The sequence below is a fragment of the Marmota monax genome, unplaced genomic scaffold (assembly GCF_021218885.2).
Source record: "Marmota monax isolate L192 unplaced genomic scaffold, Marmota_monax_Labrador192_F-V1.1 WCK01_AAM20220418_F8-fsc00017, whole genome shotgun sequence".
In the NCBI taxonomy this organism is placed as follows: domain Eukaryota; kingdom Metazoa; phylum Chordata; class Mammalia; order Rodentia; family Sciuridae; genus Marmota; species Marmota monax.
This window is the reverse complement of record NW_026695241.1, coordinates 14,446,148-14,463,003: the sequence shown is the minus strand read 5'-3', so window position 1 is coordinate 14,463,003 and position 16,856 is coordinate 14,446,148. Positions and strand designations below refer to the sequence as shown.

Sequence of the window (16,856 nt, the reverse complement as noted above, 5' to 3'; positions counted from 1 at the left end):
CACTGACAATATTCCAGGAACATAATGTGAATTTATTATTTATGTGCCCCTTTACATTTCTTATTATGTATGTACTTCTTAAGGGTTATATAATTTTCATTTGTTTTCTCACAGTATTGGGCACAAAATAGGAATTCGATAAATATATCGTAAATTATATACATGAAAAATTGGATGAGAATAATTAATGGGCCCCTTGCTAACTTATTGGCTGATAACTACTAACCATCTGAATTAGGTGATGGGCCTTATTAATAAACATTTACTCTTCCTTATGCCAATCCTCATTAAACATTGCACAGTGAGACACTTTGTTTAAAAACTTTTATTAACAGTTCATTTTCAAAGCTCAAAAAAAGGCATTACAGATTGTAATAAGCAGAACTAAAATAAAACCTCACCTCTACAGAGATGGCCAGTGTGTAGACTTTATTACATAGGCACGTTTTTTAAAGTAAACTGGTTTTACATAAAATTAACCACAACAATGCAAGAAGTCACACTGATTGAGGATGGATGAAGAAGGAAAGTATAAGGTTGAAGGGGCTGAATTATTCACTGGATCCTGGGTTCATCCACCCTGGCACATTGAAATTCACTATGGACATTACAAAAAAGGAGGGCAAAGAGCAACACTCCTCTGTTACCTCTGGCTAAAACATCGATTCTGACTTATCTCTTGAAGGTGGCAAAGTTTTCAGATTCTTTTGGCAAGTGGACACGAAGATTAAATGCACACTGGCTGAGGGCCAGAGGAGTTCTCGTTATTCCCTTCTCTCACCCCATTCTTTAAAACCCTTAAGCCCAACAGGCTCCTATTGAGAGATGAATGCAAATCTGCTTTCCTGGAACCAGGGGAATACCTCTAAGTTGGCCATCCTACAGCACATGGAGGCAAGTAACGGTGTTTAAGGCTTAGGTCCCCATGTTGCTGGACAGGGTCCACGACTAGAACTGAGGCAGAACAAAGGAGTGAACAGGAAGAGGATGCTGGAATTCCTTGCTCAGTGCAGTTGGAATTCATCCATTACATCTGACATTAAGTACAACTAGAAAAGAAACTAAAATCATAGTCAAGCCACAAATACCACATGAGAAAAGCTATATTTTGTAGCTTGTACATGTTTTTAAAAATTTTAAAGTACATTTTTATGTTACTGAGAGAAAGGAGGTGTGTGTCAGGGAACTATCCCTCTCTCTCTGGTTTTACTGTAACTTACAAATAGTCCCAGACTGTTGACTGAGTACACCTTCCTCCCTCAAGTCCTGCAGTTTTTGTATAAAGGTCATGTAAGCTATAAGTCAAGGATTATCCCGACATCCTCAGTACCTTGGAGGATTAGAGCTACATCTGCTTGAAGTCATACCGGGATCCTAATGTCCATTTTGGAGAACTGTCTGCTTCTCTTCACACTCACACCACTGCTTTAGGGGTAGTACCCCATGGAGCTTCCAGAGCAGCATTCCCACTAGTCTTCACCACCCTCTTTGGTGTTTTAAAAGCAACTAAAAGATTAATTGCAGGGTTTCCTGTGTTTCCATCTTCCCGGCTGATGGTGAAGGGTAGAGACATGAAAATAAAGAAAGATGAAGCAGTTGGTTTTCTCAGTCCTCAAAATTCAAATTCTTGGTTTGTAAGAATATATGAAGTATTATTGGCATGGAACTATCACACAAAAATTGGCACTAAAGGATATTTTGTAAGGTAACTCATAAAACTAGAGCTGGAAAGAATCTGAACAATCAGTCCAGTCCTCTCCCTTATTGGAAAGTGAAGTCCAACTGACAAAATAACAAGTCAATTAACATAGTGATTGTCTCCATGACAATGTTCTAGAGATTCATACAAATGCCAATTTTTCCCTTAATAAAGCCATCATGGCACATACCTACTAACAACTTTATATAAATAATCCTCAGTGTCCTTGTGTTTGGCTGCTAACACAGCACCCTGACCAGAGTAGACACTGGACAAATAACCTCTTGATCTGAATGATTCTGTTATTTATCCCTGCCTTGCAATCTTTTTTCCTACAGCTTACTTTTAGCTTTAAGAGAAGGCCTCTGGTTAAGTATTTTGAGGGTTATTGTCCAAAGCTATATTCTCCATGTCTTTTTATACTTTTTCATATTGAAATACTATTTTCTTTAGCCTGTTCTTTTATAACTTTTTATTATATCCAGTTGTTACTTGCCTTTGTCTAGGTACTGCCAAACATATTATTATGAAAGGTTTCTGCCTTTATAGGCTGGAATTTTAAGTGGAGTGATACATTTTTCTTTTTCAATTCTCAAAACATAGGACTAGATTTTCCCAAGCAGATTTGCTAAGAAATGTAAAAGAAATGTAAAAATTCCACATTTTTGCTGCAGTTAACACATGGGAAAATGTTACTAATAGATACATTTGTTCTCTACATTTATGGTTGCCTTACATATCTCCTTCACTTTTAATTCTCAAAGTATATAAATATGAATCATAATACTCAAAGTCAGTCTCATTTACAAAAAACATAATTAAGAACTGGTGATTTGTAGGGCATTTAGGCATTGCTAATGTTTAGAAAACATCCTTATAAACTTGGTGAGAATGTCTTGATTTTACATACAGAATTGTCATGGTTTGGAGGGGATTTGGTAGTGTAGTATTGAGACACTTTGTTTACCAGATAATTTTTAAAATTTTTATTTTTGTTGGTTTTGTTAAAAATACCTGTTAGATTGCATTATTCACATAATCTAAACTCTGGATATGCTGAAAATAACTTATAATAATTCTTGATAAAAATTACCAATTCCAACAGGGAGAATGTATTTATGTAGGCTGGGTGGTAGTGCTTCCTACTCACACCAGTTTAGTAATTCCCAAGGCTTTAAGAAAAAAAAATAGCATATTTTCCACTTTTCCATCAATCAAATTATTACTTTTATCATGATTTCATCTGGCAAGTTTCAGCCTTTTCAGACCTTTATCACTGTGGTGACAGTAACCCCAGTTGTGGTTAATGTTGGGGAGAACAAAGACCTGGCACACTGAGACTGGCTGTGCACTCCCATCAAATGCTTTCTTCTGCTTTGGCCATTCTAATGGGCAAGGTCTGGGCCCATAGAGCTGACGTGCAGCACCAAAACTGAATCAATCTGGCTATAGGCAGCACATCTTGCCTTTGCACTTTGAGGCATAAAAATGTTTCTCAGTATGAATACGGTACATTTAAGTTCAAATTCGGTAGCACACGAAATGTGCCAACAGTTCTTATTAGTTGACTTTCAAGGCAAGAATAAAAGAAAAATAATAATTATTTTTTTGGACTGGGGATTGAACTCGGGCAGTCACGGCACTCACTGAGCCACATCTCCAGCCCTATTTTGTATTTTATCAGAGACAGGGTCTTACTGAGTTGCTTAGCACCTCACTTTTTTTACTGAGGCCAGCTTTGAACTCATGATCCTCCTGCCTCAGCCTCCCAAGCCACTGAGATTACAGGCATGCACCACCGCGCCTGGCAAGAAAAATTATTTAAATCCTCCAGAAAATAAAAGCTGCTTGTTTGCTTTAATATGAGTATTTGATGGTAGCCTTAGAGTTTCAGGGGAAGTTTTCTTTTGACAAACATTTATTAAATATCAAATAACTTCCTTTTATTTCATGAATATGTTTGCCCTATCAATAAAGATTTAAGGTGGCTGAACCTTATTAAATTCCAAGCTTTGTGCTAGTTATTGGAAACAAAAAGAATAAGATGTGCTCCTTGTCTTCAACATCACATTTCTCAGGAACTTGGGTTTCTAGGGAAATAAACTTTCGCTCCTAACCACAGGATTTGAATAAAAATTAGTCTCATTTCAAACAAGAAATATTTTAAATTAAAAAATGTTCTCAAGGATTAGGAGCCCTAATAATAATTCAGGAAGGTAGAGAATAAAAGAAGAACCAAACAGAAAGTAAAAAAGCACAATACAACTGTCCAGGTGATATTTAATATGAACAAAGTGCAAACTTTTGATAAGGAATAACTACTATGTCTATAAGAGCAACCAAAGGGGGTTGAATGGTCTCCCCACTTTGACATATCATAATGAATACATTTTGTGCCCTCTTTTACTGTGTAGTTGAAAAGCAAGCCCTAGAAAGCGAGTACAGCTATTGATGTCATGTGACATCTAATTTATGTTCTATTGTAACACTATGTATTGGTAAAATAAATTCACTTTTAATATTTTCACATTTTTGATAATAGACCAGGATTTTTTTGGTAACTCCCTACACACACAAAACAAACAAACAAACAAAAAACCAACCAGGTCCACAGTGACAAACAATTTGCACATCAAAAAGGTAATTTGCCCAGCCGTGTTTATGGAAGTTATTAGTAAAACACTAAAAATATATTGTATTGAATCTCCCAACCCCTGAAATGTTACCCATAATCAGTTCCCTCTGATTTTAATCAGAGGCCAAAAAAATTTGATGAAATCAAGGTAGTTATGTTTTTAAAAATTAGTAATAAATGGCTGGCTTGAATGAAGAAAGCATGGAAGGGATTTCCCAACTTTTGGTTAGAAATCACAGTCCAGGTGAAAGCAAGAAGGCATGAGAATTAGCCAAGGGGATAGGGCTGAGATCCATCAAGCAATCTGCATGCTCTGCTAGCAGGGAGGCAGGGATCTGGACACAGTGCTCAGCTTGGTAAGGAACGGGTGAGGACGCTCTTATTCATCTTGCCAACTCTCCAACCCAAGCAGACTCCTTAGGAATCTTAAGTTCCTTTAGTACAACCAGGGAAAGGATATGCTTTGAAATCCCTTGACAAAGCCCTTTGGGGGCTCTGCTATATTCTAAAGAACATGTAAACATGTAAGAAGGAAAAGATCACTGGAATTAGAGACTTATTCCTATTGAGACTATTTAGAAGGGATCTTGGTAATCATCGAACCCAAATCTAAATGTGAGAGTCCCTTTCATAGCACCCAGGATAGGTGGTTATTATAACCTTTGGGCATAGGCAGCAACAGGAAATTTTACACTTGAGTTTATTCCTCTTTAGAACAACTTTTCTTAGAAAATTCTTTCTTATATTAAAGCAGACATCTTTTATCTGTAAAGTTCCTCTTTATTCTTATTTTTGCCCTCTGAAGCTACACAAAACAAATCTATTTCCTCTTTTTATAGATCAACAGAAATTTTGAGGCAGCTATTATAATATTCCCTCCTTCCCTGTACTCCCTTCCCAGCTATATCTTCTGTTCCTCAGGGTAGCTAGTCCCCTATTTCTTATATAATCAGACTCTGCACAACCCTGATCACCTGCTTGTGGACAATCAAGTTATTAATGCCTCTCTTAAAATACAGTATCTATAATTGAACCCAGCCCTCCATCCAGATGTGTACTGACCAATACATCTTGCAGAACTTTCTAAACTTCATTTGACATAGGTTGAATGCATTAGTTTTGTGAATCGCTACAGTATTCTCCCAATTCAAAACTGAACTATCATTTCCCTAAGAAAATATTTTTACATGAATAGCTACAGAAATGTCTTCCTAATGACCTTGTTTATGAACACACACATAAACACACACATTCACATGGTATTCTACTCTATACTTAAAGGGTTGCATTTTAAAAACTCAGAAAAAAGGGTTTCTCATTAATGCCTATCCAACTCATTCTTTTATAGATTCACTCCTGTGCTTAGATACTTTAAAATATTGTAACAATTTTTATAACCTATTATCAGTACATAGTTAGAATTCAATGAATATTCATTGAATAAATTAGTCCTGAAATTGGTCATTCCAAAACTGGAGATATTATTTATTTCTCTATTATGTACAAAGCTGATAAAAGTGTACTTTCTGTCCCCTCACTCCATTCTTCATGAGAGAAAACACCAAGGTACAAATAAGAAACAGAGGTAAGCAGGAAAAGAAGGCAGAATGTCCTGACTCTTAGAATCAGGATTTAATGTTCACAACATTGATAAATATGGCTTTTCCCCACCCTTACCCTACAGTTTTCTGCATTTTTGATCTATTATAATACTGTGATTATCAAACTCTGAATTTTGTGGGAAAGCTCATTCAATCTTTAAAATTATCTTTTCAGCTTAAATCTCCTATTAAGTGAGCTGAAGAGCCATGTAACAGTATATTGGCTACGAAGGTATAAAAAGAACTCCCAAATGCCCCTGACAACTGCCTGAGGTATAGAGTGTGCACGCGTGTGTGCGTGCGTGTGTGTGTATGTTGCTTCAAGAATCAGAAGTGGCCTGTATTTTTCAGTGTGAATTTGGGAATTTAATGAGATTGAAAGTGTCTCCTGATATGTATATAATCTTAAATTTAATGTCCCTTTTCGTCAGAATGAGGAGAAAGGAAATAAGTTCAATTTTGCTTTCCCTTCAACAGAATGTAAATCTAGTCCAATCCATTTGCAGAATGTAGGTCCAATCACAGAATAAAAATATATCCTAATAGGCCTTTTCCTATTATCTATTGTAATTTAGGACAGCAAATCCTTTGACTGAAATCTCAAGAGAAATGGAAAAAGTGTTTCAATCTAAACAATCTAGAACCAGGAGGAAATCTGAAAAATTTCTGTTGCATAGTGTTAACATTTAAAGAATGGAGATTTCTATGAAAGGTCTAGTAGACCCAAATAAGAAATTTGTTGTGAACATTTTCTGAACCTTTTCTAGAGGAGTGAAGTGACAGATACTAAAAAAAAAAAAAAAAAAAAATTGATACTAGGGATTGATCCAGGGGGTACTTCACTACTGAGCCATATCCTTAGCACTTTCTATTTTTTAAGATGGGTATCACTAAGTTGCTGAGGGCCTCACTAAATGGATGATGCTGGCCTCGAACTTGTGATCCTCCTTTCTCAGCCTCCTGAGTCACTGTGATTATAGGTATGTGTCACTGTGCCTGGTGACAGATATGAATTCTTAAGACTGCTTTTTTACTTTTTTCAGAAATTCATGAGTGGCAGATGAACATCAGAAAGAAATCATGCCAACACTGATGTTGGAGGTTCTTTTACAGACTCTAACAGTCACAAAAAACCATAAGCCAGTGCTCTGATATAAGCAGAAAAAAGACAAGGAGGCTCAATTACACAGTAAGCTCCAAAAGTCAGGTGAACCATGTGCTTCAGGTATGGTCAGACTCAACAAGCCTCTCTCCACAGCAGCCACCTCAGGGTTCCTGCTAAAATACAGGTGACTGTAAATGAGAAGATCGGATGGACTGTTCCCAGCATGGAGTGGCCACAGCAGGTATTGACTTAAACCTCAGCTATTCAGGAAGACACCCTGTCATGACTCTTGGATCAGGTTCCTCACTGAAGGCTTTGTCACTGTATCCCACACTCCTTGGGATTGTCTACTTCATCTCCTTCAAAGTCTGGCTTCAAACTCTTTTTTTGTTCAATTTCCACCTGCCAAAATAAAAATTGGAGAAAACATCAAAACAAAACAATAACAAGAAAGGAGGGAAGGAAGGAAAGAAGGAAGGGCACAAAAACTAAAAAGAATCTTGGTAGTGTCTTTTAGGATTCCTTGTAATTGTACTAATGTCAGGTTATCCATGTTGGAGCTACTGGCCCTAGTGTATCATCATGACTTTCGCTTTGCATATGTTCTTCACATGATCTGAAATTCCCTCTTCCTCATGGATTACCTGAAAAATTCTTATTGTTTGTCATGCATAGTTACTCAAAGATTGTCTGTGTTCTGGACTCATTAAGCAGACTTTTGTACTTCCCCTATGAATATTTCTACTGTATTTCATACACTAGTCTGGCTCCACAGGACAGGGCCAAGATCTTGTTCACCATTTTATCTAATAATATAGAAAAACAGGAGGCAATTGATGAATGTTTATCAAATAAATAAATTCCTTTGTAACTGATTCTTTAAACCTTTCCAAATATTTTACCACTTTAAAAGCCTCCAAACTAGAAGTAGTGAAGTGTTTATAGTTCTACCATATCTTCTGCAAAATATGCTGTCTTTTCAAAGGGTTCAATAAATAAATCTCCACTTGAAAATAACACACTTCAAATGAAGCCTTTGATAAGTCAGGCAGGGAATCCCTCAAGCTCAGGAATTTCATAATTAAGGTTGCTTCTCTCAGTATACCGCTCCATTTGGAGGGTAATGATTCAAGACAGCACAGGGTCATGCTTGAGGAAAATGCTATTTTTTTCCTGGCCACAAGATGGAGTATTTGTTCTTTTGGGTAGTTAAATGTTTTAGACCACACAACTAAGGAAACAGAGGAATCATAAATCACCATATAAATGTAAGGGTATCATTGTGAATAGGAAATTATTAAACTACTTTGCAAAATCCTTGTTTAAAACAACAACTTTTATTACTCCTTCCATAGCCTGGATCCTAATACCATTGTAGAAATTTGCTGTATTGTAACAGCCCAGTGCCCAGGTCATATGTGTCTTAAATTTGTTTTGATCCACTTCATCAGCTCATGCTGATGAAATGTGTTTAGGGTCAGACAAGTTCCTGATAACTCCCTTCTGCTTCCACATTCACTATTCTGCAACAAACTATATTACAAATGATATAATAATAAATTTACACCCACTGTTCTTTTTTCTTCTTCTTCTTTTCTTGGTACCAGAGATTGAACCCAGAGGCACTTAACCACTGAGGACATTCCCAGCCCTTTTTATTTTTTATTTTGAGACAGGGTCTTGCTAAGTTGCTGAGGCTGGTTTTGAACCTGTCTCAGCTTCCCAAGCCACTGGGATTACAAGTGTGCACTACCACACCAGGCCCTCTGTTCTTTCTACTGCTGTTATTCACAAGGACAGAGACATTGCATTCTCCTCTGTAAACAGCCCCTTTATTTTTTTCCAACCTTTGTCTTGCTCACAAGAGATCATTCATTAAAATCAGAGCAGACTCATCCACAGCTATGTATGTGTACTTCCTCTAGAATGCTAAGAGCATACTCTGCACAACAGTAAGCATTGCTAAAAGGATTAAGGAGGGGGAGGGTAGTAGTGTTAAGAGATGGGCTTGCAAACATCAGGCAGACCCCTCCCAAGGCTACCTTGTAGCTGTAATGTGCTGAATAATTGACCCACTTCCTGACATCAGTCTTATCTTCCACGGAGATGGATCTCACAGCGGCTTTGGAGGCAGAAGTTGTGGGCATGTTGAACTCAACATCCACATGACTGGCAAATCTGGAAGGCACTTCCCGGTCAGAACCAAGTTCAAGGTGGCAAAAGAAACAGTGTGGGTGACCAGAAGCTATGAAAGAAAGAATCCAGGTCAGGTTCTTTGGGGATGAATTTAAAAAATTTTAAAAAGGTCAAAGAGCTACCTCAGTAACAAAGGAGACCAGTAGGCTGGGCACCTGGCAGTCTTACAGATGGTTCAGTGTTAATTGGAGGATTTGCTGCTGCAGGCTCTGTATGCCTTAGACTATTTGATAAAACATTGTCTAATGACCACTGCCCAGTATCCTATCAATAAAACCCATAGCCTGAGAAACAGACCATTCTGCCTGCATAGATCAGGGTGATATGTGGATGCAGTACAAACTAAAAGGGGCTGTAGATTGAAAGAATAGAATAAAAGGGATCAGCACTTAGCACATAGTAAAACATCAATGACAGCCACCTGGAGCAAAATCATTGCTTTCCTTTGAAGGATGAGTTGACTATTCTTAATACCATTTCATATTTTCAAAAAGGCTTTTAGCATATTTCTGTGGGTGAATGACATATGTGACAAAAGCCTTATAGACAGCACACATGTATTAGGGAAAGTGTGGTACACACCTCAGAATAACTGATCCACATCAGAATACCATGCATTGGCTTACAGCTGCAATGCAAGTGGCATAGAGTCCACACCCAAGTCTTTTGTTCTCCCCAGGTCTCAATTCCTGAACTGTAAAGTGGGGAGAGATGGAAGGGATAACAAAAGGGTGGGCTGGTGTATGCCAGGCACAGCCCCTTGCTGCTCCAATTCTATAAGTCTATATGTAATTATACTTGGATGGCAAATTAAGGATTTGATTTTTGTTTGAGAATTATTATTAGACTTGGGGGGGGGGAATTAGAGCTTAGTTCTATGACTTTAACCCTTCAAGCTTTCTGCCATTCTTCAAGCATAGCAGGAAATGATTGTTGAATGCCCTGTGCCTGCAGGAGGCTAAGTGCTTTCCACAGGTATTCTCACTGAATCTTCACAACAAAACCCTTGAAGTCATAATATCATCCTCACTTTCAGACCAAGAAACAAAGTGAGCTGTCCAAGGTCATGGCTAGAAAATGCCTGAGCTTTCTAGTTGACTTAATGGTGTAACTGAAACATCTCCTTAGTTATCCATTGTCCCTGAGTAAACAATTCCCTCCCCCCCCTTTTTTACTGGGCGGGATAGGACTTTCAAACTCAGAAATTAAGAAGGTACACACCTACTCTCCAAGGAAAACATTACAGAGTGAAGTATTGTTTTGCTGTTTCATAAATGTAACCTAATTCAATGGTAACTTGTAAAGAGTAAGACTTTGGGAAATTAACTGAAAAATTTGCACTGGTTTTTAGGAAAGGAATTTAAATAAGATACATGTAATTGTAGAAATTACATTATTTGAAAGTGAATCTACATATATCTTCTTAATTGTGTACCACAGATGTAATTATATAGCTATCATTCACTGACATTTGTTACAGACTTGATACTGTGCTGAACATTTAAAAAAGATTTATCTTAATTTCATTCTGAATGAGCTAGGTATTAACAGCCCTATTTTACAGATGAGAAAAATTGGGTTTCTCTGAGAAGGTTAAATTCATTGCCTGAGGTCACACCGCATTAAGCAGTAGAGCTGAGAATCAAACTCAGATCTGACTCTGACTCCAAATTATGCCCTAAATTCTTCTCAATATGCTGCTATAGAATTAGAAAATACAACATACATAGAAAGAATCTCTTTCTAAGAACTTGATTAACTGTTTTTATCTAATTTACCTTTATTTGCATGTTGTTGGAATACTGAAAACTCATTTCTTTTACAAAAGTGACTCCCTCCTTTCACAGCAAACTCTGAAAGCAACACCTTTTCCTAGATTCCTCGCCTCCATTATTAGATGTGTGAGGCTGGTGGACACTTAAGTGTAATTTGAAAACTGGTATAGTTTAATTCACAGTAATGAGCTAAAAAAAAGCCTACACATTATGTTATTTTCCTTGATGAAAATGAGAAAATGTAACATTAAACTTCAGGGTTTTTTTTTTTTTTTTTCCCCCAAAAGGCTTTATTCTTATTGGAATTGTTTTATCTTTACCTGATCTAAAGAGAACTAGAATTCCAGCAAAGTTACCTATGTAGGATAGAATGCTTTATTTCCTCTTGTGAGACCTGTGGAGTAAGCAGGACTTATTTCCAGCATCTCCTAAGATTAAGAAAAAACTGTTGAGATTTTGGTGGGAGGAATCCTTGGAACATTTAGCTGGGTTTGTGCACTTGGCTGGGCCCTGCTGGTTGGAAGCAGTATGGAATTCAAAAGCAGCTACATGGTTTCCTGGGGGCTAAGAAGAGAACAAGCCCACGGTGGCTGCACACTTGCTGGCCCATGCTACCTGTAGTCTGCCTGCCACACCAACTGTGGGATGCAGAAGCAGGGCCAAGGTAGGTAGGAGTGTGTGTGGAGGGGTTCAGGCCTCTCAGCCGGCTGGGCCTTTTGACTTCTGCTGGGCTCCTGTAAATGGAGGTGGAAGTCATTAAAAAAACAAACAAACAAAAAAAAACTTAAAAGGTGATTTGCTAAGACTAACACCTAGATAGAAGAATTCAGGAAAATGGGGCTATTACTAATAGATCATCATCAGTTTTCTTGTTTCATGGATGGAGCATAGGATGAGAGGGCAAGGGCTGGGCACAGTGATTTCCAGTTATGGTAGGAAATTGCAGTCTAATCAGGGCATAGATCGTATATAGCTTGTTTCCAGAAGAGAGTACTATTAATTTCCTGAATGGGTTCAGAAACATACCATGGGCCAGAAGTAGTACAAGAAGTCTCTATTGGGGGTCACTACTAAAAATATTATAATATAGCCACGATAGAAAAAGCATGGTGTCAGGGGTTTAGGTAAGGAACATCTTTAAATATCCTTATGCTGTCCTGTATGTTAAAAATCTCCCACAAATAAGGTTCTAGTAAACTAGTAACATACTTGCTGCATTTACTTGGCTTTGAGCTACTGAATATTTTCCACTGGGAAGCATTAAGAAAAATGTTTGCTGAAGACCTATATTGCTTTGTCCCTGTCCTGTGTCCATTTCCACCTTTTTCTGGTAGCAATCTTTTTTTTTTTTTCTCTTCTTTTGAGAAATAATCTTCCCTGCTGCTGAATATCAGCTTGATGCTTAGATGAGTCAAAATGCCCTGGACACGCCTCGCCTGGATCCACTTGGCAATGAGACAGAAAATGGTGGTGACCATTTGTCCCAGTGGCTGCACCCTGAGGAGAAATCCACTAGTTATGAGGGCTATTCCAGAGCTGCCTTTTCTGATGTCTGTCTGTTCAAACTTTTCTTCAGTTCTCTGAACTATTCATATTCATCCAGCCTGTCTCTCTTTCTTTTCTTCCTTCCTTCCTTATTTCTTTCATTCCTCCCTCCCTCTCCTTCTCTTAAGGTCAGTGTTTGTTGCTTATAATCAAAACCCTTATACAGTACTTTTAAATGTTTTAAATCACTTTGAGATATGCTTGTATGCATTGAGAAAACTGCGAATCTCTGTTCTTATAACAGAAATTATTTCAAGTTTGTGTCTGTTTGGCTTCATCTATTGCCATGTAAGTGGGAACTGTGGTATTGACAAAAGAGCCCTGGATGTGGTTGTGAGACTTTAGATGAGTCACATCACCTCCAGGGCCTTAATTTCTCATCTGTAGAATGAAGAGGTTTGGCTGAGTTCCCCATGGTCCCTTCCAGCTTGGAAGTGCAGTAATTCCACTGTGCTCTCTTCCCCAGGGCTTTTGTGTCTGGGGGGATTCAGTGTTTTTACTTCCCTGGAAAGTTGCGAGTCTATGGCTGACATAGAAATTGCAGAGTGTTCACCAGGAGAACACGGTGTTGACTTCAAGAGAAGTGAAGAAGCAAGCAAAGAGAGGAAGACTTTGTTTTAGAAATTCTGTCAATTTAGGAATAGAGGGTAGCAAACCCAGCCTCAAACAACAGAAGCCCTATTGTCTCATCAGATTGCACTGCTACACCCAGTGTCTGACACACAGTGCCTGGTGTGCACCAGCTCTCTGGGCTGCCTGAGGAGTTTCCCGACAGTACTGCTTCTTGCTATCATGTCATATTGCACCTAGGATATGGTAACATAGCCACTCCACCTGCTGACCAGGAGAGGAACACTCTGAATACACAGTTAGGAGTTAATTGTGAAAATGGATGAAAGCATAGCTACACATATCAATCAGGAGTTTCCCCAAAGCTTATTCTTTTTGCTCCACTAGCAAATCCACTTTTGTTAACAGATGGGCACAATTTATTACAAACAAGAAGAGAATGGTTTGAAGGCTCATGGGATCATGAGCTTGTTCCTGCCACTGGGGTCACCCAGGCCTACTCTAAGAAAGAAAGCTATTAGAGCTGGTTTGATTGCTGCCTTGTTTTGTCATGTCACTAAATCTCTCTGGACCAACAAGGAAAGTAATTGCCTTCTGGGCTCAATCAAGCACAAGAGCATCCCCCACAGCTGGGAGCAGGCCAGCTAGGGTTGGTATGCTTTCTGTTTGTTTAAATAAAACATTCCTTGCTTTACTTCATGCCTGATGAAATTTGGGCTCATATGGACCTTCATGCTCTGGCTGGATCTTCAGTCTGATTGGAAGCCCACTTCCCTTCTTGCCCATCCCAAAGTCCCAGAGCCAAACTTTGAGTTTGAGATATTTTGACTGACAGGCTTCACAGAGTGAAGCTCAGAAATTTAACTTTTCATGTGTAATTATGATTGGCTACAAACTGGCCCTTTCACCTACATCCAGGGCACAGCTAGAAAGATGCCTCTTCAGAACCCAGAAGCCTTCCAAGGTAGGATCTGGAAATGGACTGCTTCTAACACCACAGTTAATACTTTAATGAGTCCCAAAAGAATAAACATTCAGAAGCTTCCTTGGAAAGCTGCTTATCGGCTTAGCTGAGCAGAGTAATACATATTTTTATGGAAGATTTATGATAACAAGGAGCTGAAAAGATGGAGTGAACTAGGTCACCATGCTTGTTATTTTGCACAAATATTTCAATTATTCTGGTGCCCCTCCCCATTCATTACCATTCCCACCACACAACAAAAGCAAGCACTTGATACAGGATGAAGATATGGAAGGTGATCCCAGCTTTCAGGGAGCATATGGGCGTTTCCACAGAAGAGAAACCCTGACCTACCTGAGTTTTTGTCAGGCAGCCGGTTTATCCTCCACACGATGGCGTTGAAGGCATGCTCATACTTGGCAGTTCCCAGTGTTACTCTCATGACAGGCTCAGAACCAGAGACACTAGTTGAGCCAAAACTTGCCCCCCGATTCACTTTGGCTTTCAGAGACTTTTCCCCAAGGACACTTTCCCTGCGGAAGTTTTTCACCCACTCACTGGGCACTGGGTAACGCACCATTACATTCTCGCAGGGAACCTGGGTGAGAGGGTCACGGTTAGAGGAGAAACCGGATGACATCCTCAGCCAGCTTTGCACCTCCACCTCTGCCCCGTTGATACTGGCTGCGGTCCTGAGCATGAAAGGCAAGGACTTCTCCGCAAACACTGTCCTGAACCGCATGAGCTCAAACCGGCACGCATCCAAAGGGTTGAAGAGAATAACCCGAGAGCTACTGAACACATCCTCATCCACACACCCATGAAAACGGCATTCATGGAGCTTAATCCACTTTGTGGTTGTGGTGGGCATTATATCCTGCCGGGAAACGATTTCATTTCCTTTCACAAGGATGTCATTAAGGCCCAAGCGGCACTCCGCGAGCCCAGAGAGAAAACTCAAAATGTGGATTCGTGTTAAGACGTGGTGCTGGAGAATCTGGTTGTCTCCTTTGCTCACAATGCCAGAGAATTCGTCTTTGACATCCACTGTGATCTCCTCTTCGAGGTAGTTCAGACCAACTGTGCTCAGGTCCATTGATAACACCGGCAGATCCATGAGACAGTCCTGAACTGCACGGATGAAGCTCAGGAAATCATCATAACTGGTGGTACCCAGCTTAATCACTTGTTCCCTCTCTGCTGTGTGGGCCACAGCAGGTTTGGGTTGGTATTTCTTCTTCTCCTTGTAGCTGACTCGGTCAATCCGTAGGCTGTGGATCCTACCATTCTCATCATAGTTTTGAAGCCGGGGTTCGGACACCTCATGGTACATCTCCAACTTGAACTCACGAAATGGTTTCTCTAGGCCCTGCTCATAGTAGAGCTGCAGGTAACCACTGTCCGTTAGTTTGATGTAGATTGGTCCCCAGTGCCTGGAGGACATGATGTTTTTCTTCTCCGGGATCCTCAGCATCATTGGCCACCCATCCCTGGGCTGGGACAAAGCTGGCCCAGGCGGGTGAGCATCTAGCTCAATCCAGGCTACTGGGTCATCATCAGGTAGTGTTGTGCTGCCAAAATGATCAGGATCATCGATGTGGAGCTGTTTAAGTTTTTCAACAGCATCAGAGTGTGACTGACTTTTGCTTGAATCATCAAAACTGATGGCATCCTGGTAGATGACGATGAGTGAATCTCTTTGGCTTTTGCCTGTGGTACTGGAAATGGAACTGTTTTGGGAACGCCTCTCCTGTTCCTCAAAGAAAGCACTGAAAGGGTTGATAGGAGAGGGCTGTATATCCTGTAAAGTCTCATTCAAGAAAGGATTGGTTGCCCTCCAAGGTGGTGCCTCAGGTATGAAAGGTGGACGGTTTAAGGAGGAAATGTCTAACTTCTGAAGTTTGGAAAAGTTCATCAAAGTGCTCTTGGGACGATCCCTCTTAACTGACCCAGTTGAGTTAAAAGGTGCATCTGGGACCACAGATGTAATAGATGGTATATCTGGCTTCAGAGGAGAGGTGACTGGTAGAGAAGGGAGGCTAATTTCATTATCATCAAAAGTGACCCAGCTGGGGAAACGAGCAGAGGTCACTGGAGGGGTAGGGTGCCCGTTCATAGCTGGACTGCTGGTTTGCCAAGTGATGGCCTCCATCTCTACCTCCTCATCTTCCTGAAGTGAGGAAGAATTGTCTAAAAGGAAAAAGAGACCATATGAGGGCTGCCATTCAGGTCCTGTGGAGTTAGAGAAAATTGAAGTAGGTGAATGAGGGAATGCTAGAATTTTATCTTGAATCTAGTCAGTTCAAAAACAGCTCGATACCTGTCTCAAATGCTTGGTCTCATAATTTTGTAATGAGCACACCACCTTACATGAAGTTAAGAATGTAATGGTAATATCAGAAGCATTAAGTGGTAGGACCAAGCTCTGAAACAGATGTTTTCTACACTTATCTCTAAGGTGTATATTCTTAATTTTTAAGCATTGAAAACTACCTTCTGTACAAAACAATATAAACTGACCTCATTTTTTAAAAAGTTCAATTCTGTCAGTGATAATATGACTACAAATAATATACTTGGAAGAATTCTAGCCCAAATATGATAAAAAAGACAAAATTATTAACATCATTAATATGTATGTAGTAAGTTCATACAACTGAATAAGAAAAACACAAACTCCAACAGAAATATGGGCAAATGACATAAACAGAGAACTCATGAAAGAGAAGCTAAAAATGTCTAATAAGCACATGAAAAATATTGTCT

General features: G+C 39.4%; 1 protein-coding gene across 8 annotated transcripts in view; it reads right to left on the bottom strand.

Annotated features, from left to right (window-relative positions):
* Positions 1-310: 310 nt before the first annotated feature.
* Positions 311-16,856, bottom strand: part of Ston2 (stonin 2) — a 130,972-nt gene continuing 114,426 nt past the window's right edge. For 5 of the 8 annotated variants that reach the window (XM_058577860.1, XM_058577859.1, XM_058577861.1 and 2 more), the window contains 3 exons: positions 14,445-16,322; positions 9,083-9,285; positions 311-7,442 (listed from right to left, as the gene is read on the bottom strand). In XM_058577860.1, the coding sequence (XP_058433843.1) occupies positions 7,359-7,442; positions 9,083-9,285; positions 14,445-16,322 (2,165 nt within the window). In that variant the 3' untranslated portion in view covers positions 311-7,358. The remainder of the gene's footprint in view (positions 7,443-9,082; positions 9,286-14,444; positions 16,323-16,856) is intronic. The other 3 variants (XM_046440724.2, XM_058577864.1, XM_058577863.1) reach the window with 1 other exon arrangement.